General features: G+C 42.5%; 1 protein-coding gene across 2 annotated transcripts in view; it reads right to left on the reverse strand.

Annotated features, from left to right (window-relative positions):
- NLK (nemo like kinase) overlaps positions 1–14,169 on the reverse strand; it is a 127,507-nt gene extending 113,338 nt beyond the window's left edge. For both annotated transcript variants that reach the window (XR_011168656.1, XM_069089840.1), the window contains exon 1: positions 12,988–14,169. Coding sequence is in view for 1 of the 2 variants with exons in the window: in XM_069089840.1 (XP_068945941.1) it covers positions 12,988–13,448 (461 nt within the window). In the remaining variant the exon portion in view is untranslated. The remainder of the gene's footprint in view (positions 1–12,987) is intronic.
- Between the last annotated feature and the right edge of the window lie 2,028 nt (positions 14,170–16,197).

Consider the following 16,197-nt stretch of genomic DNA (forward strand, 5'->3'; position numbering starts at 1 on the left):
GTGGGAGAATGGAATATTTCCATACTGCCTGAAGCCTAGTTTTGACTGGTACACACTTAATGACACATTTGATTCACACTGAATTTTTAACAAAGTATTTTTAAAAGAATAAATAGCAACCCAAGAGTCACATGCTTAAAGACACAGTTCCTTTGCTAGCTAAAGAATTTGCAGACTTTGTTACATGGCAAGTGAGCTGGGACATTTCAATTCTTAATGTGCGAATTTGAATCCAGATTAGAAGCAAATCCAAACTGAGTTCAAGAGAAATAGTTTTTTCTAAGTGGACACATAACACAAAACTGGACAAGTCTGAACTGCCACCAAAATGGTTTCATACCAGGTCTGAACTAGACCTGATTGTGGTTCACAACTTAAAAAATGTCAATGACATGAACCTACTACAACTCACTTTTTCCATTTTCTATTCATTTTCTGAGCAGGGTTTTTTAAAAATGTAATTCAAAAACACTTTCTCTTCTTCCCAGAGATATTAGGTTAAACACGTATTATTGATTAGCAAGGCAGTGAGATAGGAGTAGTTAGTGAGGAAAACTAGTTCTGCGTTTGACGAGGCCTCTCAATTCTAATTCGTCACTGGGTGACCTTGGGAGCAAGTCACATAGAACTCTCTTCTCCAGGTGTGAATTTCCTCATCCAAAAAAAAGAGGGACCAGGGTCTGCATTACTTCTAAAATCCCAGGTTCCCTTCAATTTAAAGTTCTGGAGTATTATAATTATTTGCTGAAAGAAGGAGGAGGGTTTTTTTGGGGGGTGGGGATGGTCCTAGACTGAAGAGATTACTTAAAAAAAAAAGCTAAGAAATTCCCTTAAGTTCTAAGAGAAATTCTTTATTTTCTAAAAACCACTCTAGAAAAACTTTTTATTTTTGCTTTTTGGAGGGAGGAAGGCAGGGCAATTGGGGTTGTGACTTGCCCAAGGTCACATGGCTAATAAATGTTACGTTTCTGAGGCCGCATTTGAACTCAGGTCCTCTTGACTCCAGGGCTGGTGCTCTATTCACTGTGCCACCTAGCTACCCCAAGAAAAACATTTTAAGTAGGATTCTCAAAATAAGACTAATCAGGAAATCACCTTTATACACAGTCACACAACCAGTGGGTCAACAAGCGTTTATTAAGTACCTACTATGTGCCAGGTACAGTGTTAACTTCTGATAATACAAAGAAAGTCAAAAGACAGTCACCTGCTCCCAAAGAGCTCACAGTCTAATGGCAGAGACAACAGGAAAACAACTATGTATGACAAGTTGTATGCAGGATAAACTGGAAATAACCAACAGAGGGAAGATACTAGCATTAAGCCGCACAAAGAAAGACTTCCTGTAGAAAGTGGGATTTTAGCCGAGAGTTGAAAAAAAGGCAGGGATGCCAAGAGGCAGAGGTGATGAGGAGATGTGGAGTGTCTTGTGCAAGAACAGCAAGGTCTAGGTTCTTGTTTGAATAAGGCATGAAAGACAGAAAAGAACATTTGAAGACAGAAAAGGCTGAAGGGGGTCAGGTGATGAAGGCCTTTGAGTGCCAAAGAGAGGATTTTAGATTCTCAATCCCGGAGATAGATGATAGGAAGGGTGCCGGATCAGACCTGAGCTTTAAGATCAATCTGATAGCTGACTGTGGTTTGGGCTGGAGTAGGGAGAGACCTGAGCTCAACAGCAGGCTACTGCAACAGCCTAGGTGTTAAGTGATAAGGGCTTGCTTAAGGGCAGTGGAAGAGTCAGAGGAGAGAAGGGGGCATACATGAGAGAGATTACCCAGGTTAAAAAGAGGAGACTTGGGCAACAGACTGGATATAGTGGGGCAGGATGTGAGAGGAAGGACTCAAAGATGATTGATCCCTACCTAGAGCCTGCATGACTGGGAGGATGGTGGTGTCCTCAAGAGTAATAGGAAAATTCAGAAAAGAGACAGGATGGGGATGGGAAGGGGGAGGGGGAAAGAATGAATTGTTTTGGACATGTTGAGTTTGGGACATCTATGGGCCACCCAGCTCAAGATGTTTAGTAATCCAGCAAGTTTCCAGTTCAAGTTTCGGAGAAAGTTCCATGTTTAGGATTTTCCAAAAATTAATAACTTTCAAACACATATTATTAGCCTTCCAATTTATATCTAAAACTGCTACTTTCTTTTCTTTTATTCCTTTATTCTTACTCACATTCTTCTCTTCTGAAAGCTTTTCACATCTACATTTCTTAAAATAAGAGGGGTAAAATATAAGAATTGAGAAAGACTGATAAAATTTTTAATTTATTGCCCTCAGAATTACATTTCTGAATTATTACTTTCAAGCTCTAGGCATTACAACTTCACTCAGCATGCAGTTCAGTAGCTAACACAAATACATGTTTAATACTACTGTGCTTCATGAAGAAGCTGTCAATGGGAGTTATATGTACTTATAACCTTCTAGAAACAAAGCGCCATGAACCCCATTTATTTCAGTGATGTTTTAGAATGTAAGTAAAATAAAACTAGACTCAGTTTAAGAAGATTTAAACAGCAGCATTTATTAGGACCACAGACTCAGAGCTCAGAAGAGGCCTCAGGGGTCATCTGGTTCAATTCTTTCATTTTACAAATGAGTAAGTGAGGCCCAGAGGTGAAGGGGACTTGCCCAAGGTTGCACAGTTAATAGTGGCAATTCTGGGACCTGAACCCAGGCCTTCAGGCTCCACTAGTATTAACGGATCACCTTGACCAACTGAACACTGAGGAAGATGGCTGAGACAATTTGAGACACCAACACAGTGCCTGGGTCATAGTTAGCTTTTTAAAAATGCCTTCTCCACCGATCTTATGCTCAGCATAGGCGATTCAAAGCCATATTGTGTGCCTGTGGTTCCTTCTGAATAAGAGTGGTGCGTGTCAACTTTCATAAATGTGTATTACTGAGTATATCCCAAGTCTCTTATGGCCCTAAATTCTCAACCCTAAGAATATCCATACAGGTTCCAATCAATTCAGATGGGGTGAGGGTGGTAAACAGGCAGAAAAGAATGGAAAAAGGAACCTATGCCCTTGGGTGTATTAACTTCTAAGTACAATGAGACAATAATCCCAAATTATACCCTTTGGGTTCTTATGGATGTATAAGCTAGTACAGTGAAATAGCCACCAGGTTTATTTCAAATCATTCCCATACCTGCAAATCTGCTGCTCTGCACGGTCAGGATACATTAAGAAAATTAACAGGGAAGAAAAACAACCTGTTTTAACTGGCAGGGTAATTTTATTCATATGCAGAAGCAAGAAAAGAGCTTGGCAATGTAGGTCAAAGACTGAATGACTAAAAAGTGATTTTAACTTTACTTGTAGGACACAAGTTTTCTCCCCTCACCAATTCTTTCTCTAGCTGAGACCAAGGGTTTTTTAGGTCAAGTGAAGCAAAAAAAACTAAACCCCAAAACAAAACAAAAAAACAAAAAAAACCCCAACCCCCAGAAAAACAAAACAAAAAAACCCTCAAAACAAAAAGTTCCCTTGTAAGGAGTTTGCTGATGACCCCATGGAGTCCTCTATTTCTTGGGTTGAAAAGAAGGCAGGGAACTTTAGACAACAAAACCACAACAATGACAAAAGGAAGGAAAAATCAATCGGGGACATCTGATCTAATTGGAAAGGGAGGCAAACACTGAGAACCAGCTTCCAATTTTGCTCTCTGCTACTTCACACAATCAGGGCCCTCAAAAATAAAGGAAATATCCTGTATCGGTCAGATTAGATGACTTCTAGATTAAAAAAAAAATCAATTTAACTTGCACAGCAGAGGCATCTGGTCAGGTCCCCCCCTTCTCCCCCCATCTCTGACATAAATTAATGTTTAAGTCAAAATCTTCTACATGCAAACCTCTAAACTAAAAATATCAATATTCATTTAAAAATATGAAAGAACTAAAATAACACGTTCAGATAAACCAAAATTGGCCTTACCTATAAGAGGGTAAACTCAGTGGTTAAGCACCTACATAACGAATTTGCCAAACTTAAAGTAAACATTAAATAGGTTACGGCCCATTTTCAGAGAAGTACCCATATGTAAATAGGCAGATGAACCCTGCCCAAGTTCAGACAAAATCTCCTCTCTGCACTTGGGTGGGGCACCTAAAAGAAAAAAAAAATTCAGAATCAGTTTACTAAAGTAAGCACTCTACCCAAAATCTTCTCCTCTGAATTCATTATGAAGAAACCCAACAAAAAAAAAATGACCAATTTTTAAAGTAAAAGTTTAAAAATATTTCTGAAGATGGATAAAATAATCACGTAATTTCAACTTGATACTAACAAGTAAACCAACCCATTTGTGCTCTTCCGTAAATGGAGACAGTATGTTATGAAGTATTTGTATTACTTCATCCTAATTAATAAGCTATTTATTAGAGAAATAAAAACTCTTGAATGAGTCACACATTTAAAACCAGAAGTCAAAATTTAGGAATATATAGAAAATAATCTGAAAATAAAATATCCTAATTCTTGAAAACCCCTAATTTCAGAAGTAGGAAAATTCTAATTCTGAATCAGATTACAAGGTACATGGTGGCTACAATTCAAAGAAATAAAGAGTTGTCTTATTAAAAACTATGCCTGTACCAAGGCCTACAAGGATTAACAGTAATACAAAAGAGATTCACTTATTTCTTTCATTTTCTCCTGCTTTCCCAAGGAAATGACACTTTCCACCACATTCACACCAAGTTTCAGCAACCAAAAGGCTCAGGATTTTCTGAGGCACTTTCTGAACATCCCAAACAACAGAGTGACATTTAACACACCAGTGATTTGTTCACAAACACCTTTTCTCTAACCTCACTGAGGACCATTCCCTCTCTTCCCTTAATGTCCATTACAAACTAGTTTGTCTCCCTCCTTCTGACTCTTCTTTCTTCTGCTCCCTAAGCCCTCCGTCTGGCCCTCTCTTCTACTCTTCTCTCAGAGTTCATTCATTCTATAATGTCTTTAAACTCAATGCTCTGCTGAATGATGACTAACACCACTCTTGACTTTTCAAACAGCCCCCATTCCATATTTTCAACTACCTATTAAACATTTGTTCTTAGCAGTCTGTACCATGATTACCCGAAATGCTACATATCAGAAACAAATGACCATCTACCCCAAAGACTCTCCTCCTGACTTCCCTATCTCAGTTAATAGAACCAACATTCTTCCAGTAATTCAAACCTGAAACCACTGGTTCCTTAACTTCATTCCATCCAATCACCAGTGATGTTTATTTTTCAAAATGTTTCTCATACATATATCTTCTTCCTACTGTTGCTACTCTGATGTATCTCTTCATGTCTGGATTATTGCAATTTTCACCACTTCAGCTCCTTCCCTCTCCTCGCCATTGGGAAGGCCTCTATCAGATTCAATCTTCCTAAAACCATGCTATCACGTCACTCTCCTGTGCTCACAACTCTAAGATAACTCATTCTTGCTCACTCACTCAATTCTCCCTTCCTCTCCCCAGCTTTCCAGATCTTCAAAAGCTAACCCCCAATTTTACCAATTTAAGCTTCTAAGTCTACATTCTTCATGAAACTCATTCTGAGCCCCTGATTCTGGTGCTTGACATGATGCACTGTATCACTACTTAACAGGCTAGTATTCCTATCTGTCAAGCTTGTGTCTTTAACTACAATACAACCTACCTAAAAGCAAGGAGCAATTTCTTCTGCCACCCTGAGAAGTTAGCATAATGCTTGGCCTCATAGTAGGTCCTTTGCTGTATGATAGTTCTTGAAATATGTCAAAACAGAACTATGTTTTCACACTTTTATAGGTCAAATTTGATGGAATAAATCTTTCTGGTTAATCAAATAAGCTCAAATACATATGTGAAGCTGAGCCTGAAGAGCAATGATCAATGTCAAGCTGTCACTGAACCCTCACACATTATAACCACTAACTGTTAAATGTCATTTGCAGACTACTTCCTCAGACTCTCTCTTGTGGTGCCCAAATACCAGCCTTTAAAGGTGTCTTGACTGAATACCTCAACTGGATCCAGTGGGCCAGGTCGATCATGATTTGTCCCATGCCCACTGACAGAGAGTACTGCAACTTTTGCCTGGAGCACCCTCAGAGTCTCCCCAAAGCTATATTAGGATCAAACTGACAAGCTATTTGGTTAGGCAATCATTGCTCATCTGAATTGGATGTCCTAGACAACAAAGAATTCACTGGAGTATTATAGATTTGCGAGGAATTATATTAAGTAAATCCCAATTACAATCCTATAACACGAAAATGACTGCCACTCAATGGCTCTTTCTGTTCCAAGGTTAGATGATAAATAGAAAAGTTTCTGTCCAGACACTAAGTCACCTCAACACAACAAAAGCAAGGTAGTAAGGAAACGTGTTGTCTAGACAGATATAGCATTTACACTGACTTCTCAGACTGTTGGGAATTCTGAAAGAATCAAATAGGAGGAGCCCAAGGAGCTGTTCAATAGCACTGGGATTCTATTCCACATCCCAAACAGAGATCCTGATGCTGCTAGCTGCAAAGAAAAACTCTAAAGATTCCATTAGGATGGGGCCGCTAGGTGGCGCAGTGAACAGAGCAGTGGCCCTGGAGTCAGGAGGACCTGAGTTCAAATCAGACCTCAGACACTTAACACTTACTAGACTTGTGACCTTGGGCAAGTCACTTAACCCCAACTGCCCTGCCCTCCCCCCTCCAAAAAAAAGGAAAAAATATCCCATTAGGGTGCCAGCCCTTATTAATGAGATGAGATGGACTTTTTAAGGAAAAAATTAAATTTTAGTTTAGTTTCATTAAAAAAAAATCTCTTCACAATTTTATTGAACAAAAGAAGCTTTTCTTTCTTTTAGTGAAGGACTTTTCTCCTGCAGGGGAGAGCATATTTAAGCTTTCATTTCTTCTGAATCAAACTGGGACCATCTCATTCCATGAAGCAGCACCAACTCTCAAGTGACTCCCAGCATTCCAGACCTCATAGCTTCCATTGTGAAGATGTTGGTTCATTTTAGACACATCATCTCATTCACCTGCTTTCTTTTCTCATGAACATTCTTTGCTTTCTCTGTTTCACTATTAATCTTAAAAAAAAAAAATTGTGAAGGTTGGTCTTGGAGCCAGGAAGCTCCAAGTTCAAATTCAGCCCCACGGGTAAGTCCCTTAAGCTTCCAGTGCTCTAGGAACTGGAGTTCAGGCAACTCTTAGACTTCAAATTGCAGAGAAGGTCTGGCCTGCTCTGGTGGAAGGGCTTTCTTAATGTGGGAGCAAACCGGTAGGGACAGTCCCTCTCCCTATGGTGAAAACTAACAACACAGACTCACACATTCCCAATCCAATCTCAGATGGGAGCTAGAAAAGGTACCATATTTTTTTAATAGCTCGGGTTCTGTTTCTTCTAATTGATGTTTTTCACATTGAGGACCCACAATGAGACGATAACTCTTAATCTCTATGGAGTGGAGAAACTATTTCATACTGAAGACTCTTCACCTGGAAAAAATATATGTAACAAAACTGACTTGGGCATCACCTTCTCTGATGCAAAACCTTTCCATGCCTTTTTTACAACTTATGCTAAAGGTATTCCACAATCTACCAAATTAAGGATTGCTACTGGGAAGGAGAATAAAAAGGAAAGAGGAATGTCTGCACCTGGTTTGCCCAGCGAGATGTGTGGAACAGACAATCACCTCCCTACATATGAGGTCATTAAATACATAACAGATTACTCATCCTGCTAAGAGTCACATTTCCACACTTTACCAAATTCTTCATTGCACACTTCGGCATCCAAACAAAATGAAAAATGGATTTTCATCAGTATTAAGCTTTACACAAAGAGAAGTTCTTCCTTCCTTTCTGTTGCTTCAAAGAGGAAATATTAACTTACCAGTACACGAACCCTTAATCTTCCCAAATAATGCAGTCTGGGGCAGTGGAAGGCCTAGATTTGCAGCCATGAGAGCCTGGTCCCAGGCTGCTCAGCTGCCCCCACGGTGCCACCTCACAGGGCTTTAATTTCCTCATTGTGATAGATTGTACAACGAGGGAGTGGGAATAGATGACCTCCAGATTTATGACAAATAATCCTAAATGTTAACACTAATAACACCTGCTATGTCCACACCACAGATGCTATTTTTAAAAATAATAAACTTGAGAGAAGGGGACATATAACAATTTTCTCCTTAATATAAGCAGAACATGATGGACTATAAAGAAGCATGGAATCAGAGGGTCTAGTTTCTAATTTACTTACATTTACTACCTGTGTGACCTCTGGTAAATTATTTAACCTCTCTGGTCTTAGGTTATCTTGTCCGTAAAATGACAGGGGATAGAGGCTGAAGAGGCTCTCCACCCCAGGTTTCTTCAAGTCCTAAATCTTCAGATCTGGTTTAAGCCCAGTTGTCCTGGTCCTTAGTCCATGTTTCATAAAGCAATCCCCTCCTCATGTCATCAAAGAAAACTGAAAGGAATCCTCCTAACATTTTTAAATCCAAGCCTCCAAAACAATTGAGTCCCTACTTTTATTTGCTGAATATGACAACCACACAGAAAGCAACATCCTTGCTCACCACTAAACACGTCTGATTAGGTTCCATTAGCAATGACAACAATGGTGCTGAGTCCTTAAAAGGTTTTGAGAAGTTTTGCTGGCTAAAGGTATTAAGACCGTAAACTGCAAGTTCCAACTTTAGGCTAATTCTAGTGGCTTCCAGGGTCCCAGTTCTCACTTGGGCATCTCAAATCAAAGTGAAACTTGAATAGACTGCCTCCCCCAGACTCATTTTCATTTAGGCATTCGAAGGTGTCAGTATACTCTAGGCTTTGATTATCCATTAAACTGCCAGATCAGAACTGCCCCTGGCTGTGGCAGGACTCAAAACTCTCATTTTCTCTTAAAAAACAACAACCTTAAAACAAAAGTTTTCTCAGTTTTGGCTAATCCTCAGAAGTACAAATTTCATTAGTCCCCGAGTCTTTTTTCTGAAGCTGTCAACATTTCAAAGAAAAGACAAATATTTTCTTCTGCACCACATCTAAGCTAGAGTCAAAATGACTGGTTTATGTCAAGTTCACTGAATCAGCTGTGAAAATATCAGGATGGGGGTTGGGGGACGGGGGTGGGGTAGGGGTGGTGGTGAAATGGAATCTCGGGAAGGAAGGCTGCATGATATACACCTGATGACCCACCCAGACTATCACTATGCACTGGAAAGCATCACAGCTGGGTATGCTCCACAGTCACATCACCAAATAAACTGGAAAGGCTTAGCTGGAAATTAACTACAGAGGACAGTTGTTAATGAAACCTTAATTGAACTACCAAATCAGCATCTCTTCCAGCAAGCTAATAGGAGACTCTACTTTTATAAAACTGTCCAATCCTGATAAGTTATTCCACTAGTTAAACTTAGCAGCAAGATAAATTCAGTCAGGTACACTAAATTATTCAGTGATAAATTCAAATGGTAAAGTGAAGCATCACTTCTACAAATATCTCTCCTAGTCTACATGCAGGAATAATGAAATATCCCTCAAAATTACATACAACTTTTTGGGTCATCACTTAGTGCCACTGAGTACAGTGCTCTAATGTTCTGAGACAGAAATGCAATCACTTGACCTAAAATAATGCATAAACTACATACAGACCTGTATCTAAGTGGATCTGGAATTCCACATTAACAACTATTAAACCCAAGTTTTTCCTTCTTAGAAGTGGCTTACTTTATTAACTTGATGTCTTTTGTTTTTGTCATTCATATCCAAATATATCTCACCCTCACACCCTATTTAAGCCTTTTTTGGTAATAAAGTTTAAAAAATAAACAAATTCATAGTTTGACAATATATGCAGTATGCCATACCCATAGTCTTCCACCCTGAAAACAAGGGGAGGCAAGGTACATTTTCTCAACTCCTCTTGGGGACCAAGTCCCATCCTTAGAATTAGACATGTTTCATTTTATTGTTCTAAGTCTTTGTGTATATTGTTTTGGTTCTTCTCCCTTCACTTCTGCATCAGTTCATATAAGTCTTCCTGCCATATTAAAAGCTGCATTATTTCAGCTATAGTCTCAAACAGAATGAAATATCTCTTTGGTGAATATCTTTATATTCCGGTTCAACAGTTTTGGAAAATAGTCCAGTTCCAGTCTGAACTGGTTCATTAGCTGTGCTTATAAAACATACTTTAGTTCAGTTAGCCGTTCAGTTAAAAAAAAAAGAATAGCAAAGTCTGGTTCAGGTTTCAGAAAATGAGCACAGTTCATTCTGATTGCTGGTTCACAGTTTGGTTCAAGAGTATGTTAATAATCTTATTTAGGTCACATAGGAGTTAAATACTAAAGCTGATCAAAAATAATTCAGACAGCAAATCTTTAATATGCAACTATAAAAATAGAAAATGCATTTGCATGCTAAAAAAACACAAACACCTGGAACTCTCCCCTTCTTTCCATGCCAAGATCTTGTGTTTCACCTGCAACATCTGATAAAAACACATAAAACAGCACACACAAGAACTTGTTAGGCTGAAGAAAAGAGAGGAACCTGACTAGCAGAGATCAATTAAACAATGAGCAAATGTGGGTGTTGAATGAACACCAGCTAGAGGTTTAGCAATGAGCTAGCTACTTGGTAGAGGGAGACAAAAACCTAAAATGTGGTCCTTTATCTATTATCTCACTATCTAGTTTGAGGGATCAAAACTAACACAGAAGAAACAGCAAACAATAAAAGACAACCCATATACTTTTGTCCTGAATAGTCTGGTATAGAGAATTACACCATAAATTTAGTGAAAGATTTCAAAAACAATTCAAGCATATTTTTTTCACATTATTTGGAATTTTCTAATTTCACATTATTATTATTTTACAGTTTTCTTTATAATAATGTTTCAACAATAAAAGTTTGGTTCTACAACTGCCAAAAATCGACTATTTCCTTCCTCTTCCTCTGAAAATACTCAAATGGATCTGTGGTCTTACTGATGAGAGCATTCCCTCCAAAAATGAAGCCCCAGATTCAGCTGCATCACTGTAAGGTCACACCTGCCTGAGTAAGGCAAAGCCTGTCCATGTCCTTCCATAAGTCCACCACAAGGAGCACGCCCCATGCCTTGAGGGTCTGCTGCACTTTCTCTTTTCATCTGGAGGCTACCAAGAAGCACCAAGGGGCTGTCCATCCATCCATCCTTCTGTTTGTCCTCTCATCCATCCAGAATCCCTTGCTTTGGCCACCTTTTTTTTTTTGCTCATACATTTCTTCCCCCCCTCATTTTCCCCATGCCTACTCTACAATCACAACTGTTTGCATCACTTTTGCCATGTGTTTGGGTTATATGTAAAGCCTAATGAATAATGCTGCAATCCATCTCTTTCTATCTTTGTTTTCTACCACACAGGAATGGTAGCAGCAGCAACTAGGGAAGCCCCAAAACGCTGTCATTCTTTCTATTTAACAAACTTCTGAACGTTCCCAACCTTTTGGTGAAGCAGCTACTCAGAGTCACTGGCAATGAGGGGCTGAAAATGAAGTGGCAGAACAGACTGGGACATTCTGACAGTTACTGCCTTCTTCCCTAGTAGTCCCAGAAAACCCAAGAGCTCCCATCTTGGAGTTATTCAGATGAAGCTTCAGGATGGACAGGAGAGTCTCATCTATGGTCTAAGAACCCCCAGTTTTAAAGAGATGAATCAGATCCTGCTTGAAAGCATAAAGGAAGAAATCTGAACTAATAAGCCATGATTGCCAGAGACAATGCAGAAAAACACATTTATGCTAATTACAGGATCATCATGAGAAATAATGAAGGAAGCCTTTGGAGAGCAGTTTGGATGGGATAGATGGGTGGAGGCAATCCATTCTACTGGTGGAGAAAACTGAATACTAACAGGAATCTTTTCCACATGTATAAGAACACAGATCCTTGTAAAGGACAGCCTAACCCCAGAAATGTTTTCCCGTCTACTCCGTTATTGTTGCATGGAAATATAGTTCTACGTTGTTAAATACTGATACTTTTATCGCAAGATTGTGTCTTAATCTTCCAGAGAAGACAAAACAAACCAAAATGTTGCTTCTCTCTGCTCTTGTAAAACAATCTAGGAGAAGAGTATACAGTAGAAGAATGTTTTAAAAGAATACTTTATCTCTACACTACTCAAACTACCAAGGATTGAGAGTAATTTAACTGACCCCTGAATGACACTAAAACCTTACAATGAATGTGAACCACTGGAAATCTACAGTCTACCAATGTCACTTGTAATACCTGAGTAAGAAACTTCATTACTAAAAGACCATTAACTCCTTAACAGGTTTCCAAAAAGGGGCTGACTACAATAGCCTCCTGGGCCTAAAATAAGTCAGTCAAGAAAATATGCTTAAGCTGCCTAACTTTTCTTCTTCTGAGAAATGCAGAACTGTTAGAAATGATCGAGTTGAAGACAGCCACGAACTCTACCAGCAAAAGCCCTCAAAGGGTCATGAAATAAGAGCTGATAAGGATGAATGGGAGTGGGAAGTTATGATGTAAAAAGGCAGGCTAAGTAAGAATAAGATTCTAGCATGAGATACATGATCAGCTTGGGATGGTTGTGGTACTTGAAAAGCCTAGGCAAATGACTGCAAATTCTGACCCTACCAGATGTGATCTTCCAAGGTCTTCGAGGAAAGACATACTTCATTCATTCTTTCATTTACCATCCATTTAGCTGCTTACTATGACACCAAGTAAAGTCTAGCAAGATGCCCTTGAGCAAGACTGCCACCCAAAATGTGACATGGCTCCTAAGCACAGGCCTAGGCCTACCTCGATGGCTCATGAGGTGGTCTTCCCCTAAGTGTGGCCAGACTCAGTGCCCTTGGGAAGAGCACATGCCAAAGGCTGTATGCACCTTCTGGTTGGTTGTGCCCAACCACAACAGCTGAAAGAAAAATGAGTTGTGTTTCTTTTCATACTCACCAGACAACACCAAAGGCTCCATATCCAATAGGTCTGTCCGGCTCAATGTCCAGTTGCTGCTGTGGATGGTGTGAGTGCTGATGATGGTGCGCTTTAACTGCAGCTGCTGCTGCAGCCTGTACCTGAGCTGGGGCCGTGGCAGCTGGTCCAGGGGCCTGACCTGGTGCCGGTGATGGGAAATATGGCTGTTGTTGCCCGGGGTTTAACATGGCAGCAGCCGCCGCGGCTGCAGCAGCCGCGGCAGCCGCTGAAGAGGTATGCTGCTGCACAGGGTGGACAGCAGCAGCTGATCCGGGATGAAGATGGTGTTGAGGGTGGTGGTGGTGGTGAAGGTGTGGAGGAGGAAGGTGTGGAAGGTGGTGGTGATGGTGGTGGTGGTGACCTGCTGCTGCCGCGGCAGATGTCCCACCATTGTAAGCCGCCATCATCTTTGCGTTGGCTGCCGTGCCACAAAGAGACATTAAAAAATGCCCTTTGATTTGAAAACAAATTGGGTCAAGCTGTCATTTGGCCATTTAAAAATGAAGAACACCACTCCACCTTAAAAAACATAGAGCTTAACAGGCTTTATGTCTTCATCAATCAATCCAAACAATTTAGAGGATCTTGGTGTTTTCTTTTCCTTTGTGGGTGTGTGTTGCAAAAAAATAGAAACAAAAACAAAACAAAAAGAAAAAGAAAAAGGGACCCCTTCCCCCCAGGATTCCTGCCACAATTGAGTACTAAAACTCCATTATTAACATTTTTGGGGGAGCCCACTAACTTTGAATGTAAGAATAGAAGCCAAATCTCCTGCTCCCCCAGAACCACTCACACAAAAAGACCCAGGTAACACACCACCTTTGGAAACCTGTAAGTGAGGTGGCTTCACCTACCCCTTCCATTCCCACATCCTTTTCTGAACACCTTTCCAACTCCTCAAAAATAAAATCCTCACTCCACCTTCTCTCCCCCCCCCCCCCCCAAAAAAATTTGGTTTTTAAAGGGGGGGGGGAAAAAACAGAGCACGCCCCCCCCCCCCCTGGACCCCTCGGGCCTTCTTCCTACATCTCCCCTTCCTCTTCAGTGAGGTGGACTGGGAGGGGAGGGGAGGGGAAGGGGGGGAGGATGGGGATGGGGGCGGGGGGAGGGTGGCTAAACTTTCCCTGGGCAGGATGAGCCAGGGAATGTGGGAAGGTGGCAGGGAAGGGGGAGGGAGGGAGGGAGAGAGAGAGAGAGAGAGAGTGAGGGGGAGAGGAGGAGGAGACAGGGAAGGAGACAAGGAGAGAAAGAGAAGGGGGAAAGTGAGGAGGAGGAAGATGAGAAGGGGAAGGAGGAGGAGGAGCAGGGGATGGAAGGTGGGGGGTGGGAGCGAGGCGAGATGGGCAGCGCTCGCGGCTCGCTCGATCCGGAGCCCAGGCACAGGGAACCGCCCCGGGGGCTGAGGCAGAGCCCGGCGCCGGGGCCGGGGCCCAGCGATGCAATCGCGGGTGGCGGGCGGGGTGCGCTCGAGCTCGGCTCGGCTCGGGCTGCCTCCTGCCCCCGCCGCCGAGCAGGGCTGGGGGGAGAGCGGGTGGGTCCCCCGCGCGACGGCCCCGCCGGGCTCACGACTGCTCCGTCTCCCCCCTGCCCCCACCCGGCTCCCGGCCGCCGCCGCCGCCTCCTCTGTGTCTCTTCAGCAGCAGCCGCCGCCGCCGCCGCCGCCGCCGCCGCCTCCTTCCTTCAGCCGCCGCCGCCACCGCCGCCGCCGCCGGACTCACCTCCCTGCACAGCCGGATAGAGCGGAGCCAGCGGCGGACACGCGCAACCAGCCGCCGAGGCCCCGCCCCCGCCTCGCACTGACCGGCCGCCTGAGCCAATCCGAACCCGCCTCCCCGCGCCCACCTCCAATCGCGGGTGCAGAGCCCCAGACGGGCGGGTAGCTAGGCCAGTGAAGGCAAGGTGGGGTGCTCCTTGGGAAATCCCGCCTTCGAGCCTCGATAGGCAGGCTTATGGTCCAATCGAGAGGTAGAGTTCGTTCTGAAGGACGGGCCCGAAAGCGAATCGGAAACCAAAGATCCCCGGTGACATTCTCTTTAGCCCCGCTTTTTTTCCCCCTTTTTCTTTTCTTCTTCTTTTTTTTGGGGGGCAGGAGCAGGAAGCTGCGTGCTAACCTCGGCTATAAGATCTGAAAGAGAAGGGTGGAATGAAAGGACCAATCATAGGCTGAAGACAAAGAATAGAGCCACCAATCCTGACCAGGGGACGGAGCAAAGGCGGGATGCTAGTAAGATGGACACCTGGAATTGTCAAATGGAAGTGAGAATTGATGTCGGTACCTCCCCCAGATCCCATATAGGGTAGAGCTATGGAGACCTCGCTGTCATTTGTGCGAAGGTCTCTTCAAGGGGCGTGGCCAATAGAATTGGGCGGGGCCTTGCGAAGGGGTGGTGCCTACATTCAGTGGGGAGGAGTCCAAACCAAGGATTGGCCACACCTAATGATTATCTCAACTTGAGTTGGAGAGACAAGCCTTCACCTTCTCTTTGACAAATAACCCTGACCTTAGACCGCTTCAAGAGGAGGAGAAAGGGAAGGAAAACTCAGGTCACCTAGTATTTCAGTCACTGAGCCAGCCCTGGCATCTTGACACTGCCCACGTGCTGCACCATCCCAGCCATTCTGATGCAGAGATTTCTTCTCGGGCATTCTTCAAAGCTTCGCTCCCTATGGAAGATAATGGAGTTGATTTACGAATGCTCAATACTGCAAATTAAGATTGATGGATGCATCCTTTTTTTTTTTTAAATTTCAAGTTTGGTGGAAGGATATAAAGATGAATTATCCACGTGTTCCTCCAAAATATAAGCTTTCTGAGGGCAGAAGCCGCTTAAATTTTTTTTTCTTTTAAATCTCTGTATGCTTCACACCTAGCATAATTTTTGGTGCTTAATAAAAACTTAATGACTTGTACTGAAGGGCCGTAAGACGTGCACACAAACCACAAAACGAAGCAAAATGTGATTGGCTCCCTGAGAGATGCAAAGAAGCCACCGAGTGGACGTTGTTCTGGATGGGGCTTTCTGCGCTCCCATCTTTCATCCAGGAGGGGTACCAACATTGGGGTCAATCTATTAGTCACTCCCATGCCTCCCCCAAAGCATCAGCTGAGAGGCCTTTCTCCTCAGGATTTTTTTAGGCACTGGGGATGATAAACTGGAAGTGGGATGTGAGTCAGCAAGATAGCAGTTG

This window comes from Petaurus breviceps, unplaced genomic scaffold (genome assembly GCF_028583685.1).
Source record: "Petaurus breviceps papuanus isolate PSGF00001 unplaced genomic scaffold, PetGlider_PUasm1.0 186, whole genome shotgun sequence".
Classification (NCBI taxonomy): Eukaryota; Metazoa; Chordata; class Mammalia; order Diprotodontia; family Petauridae; genus Petaurus; species Petaurus breviceps.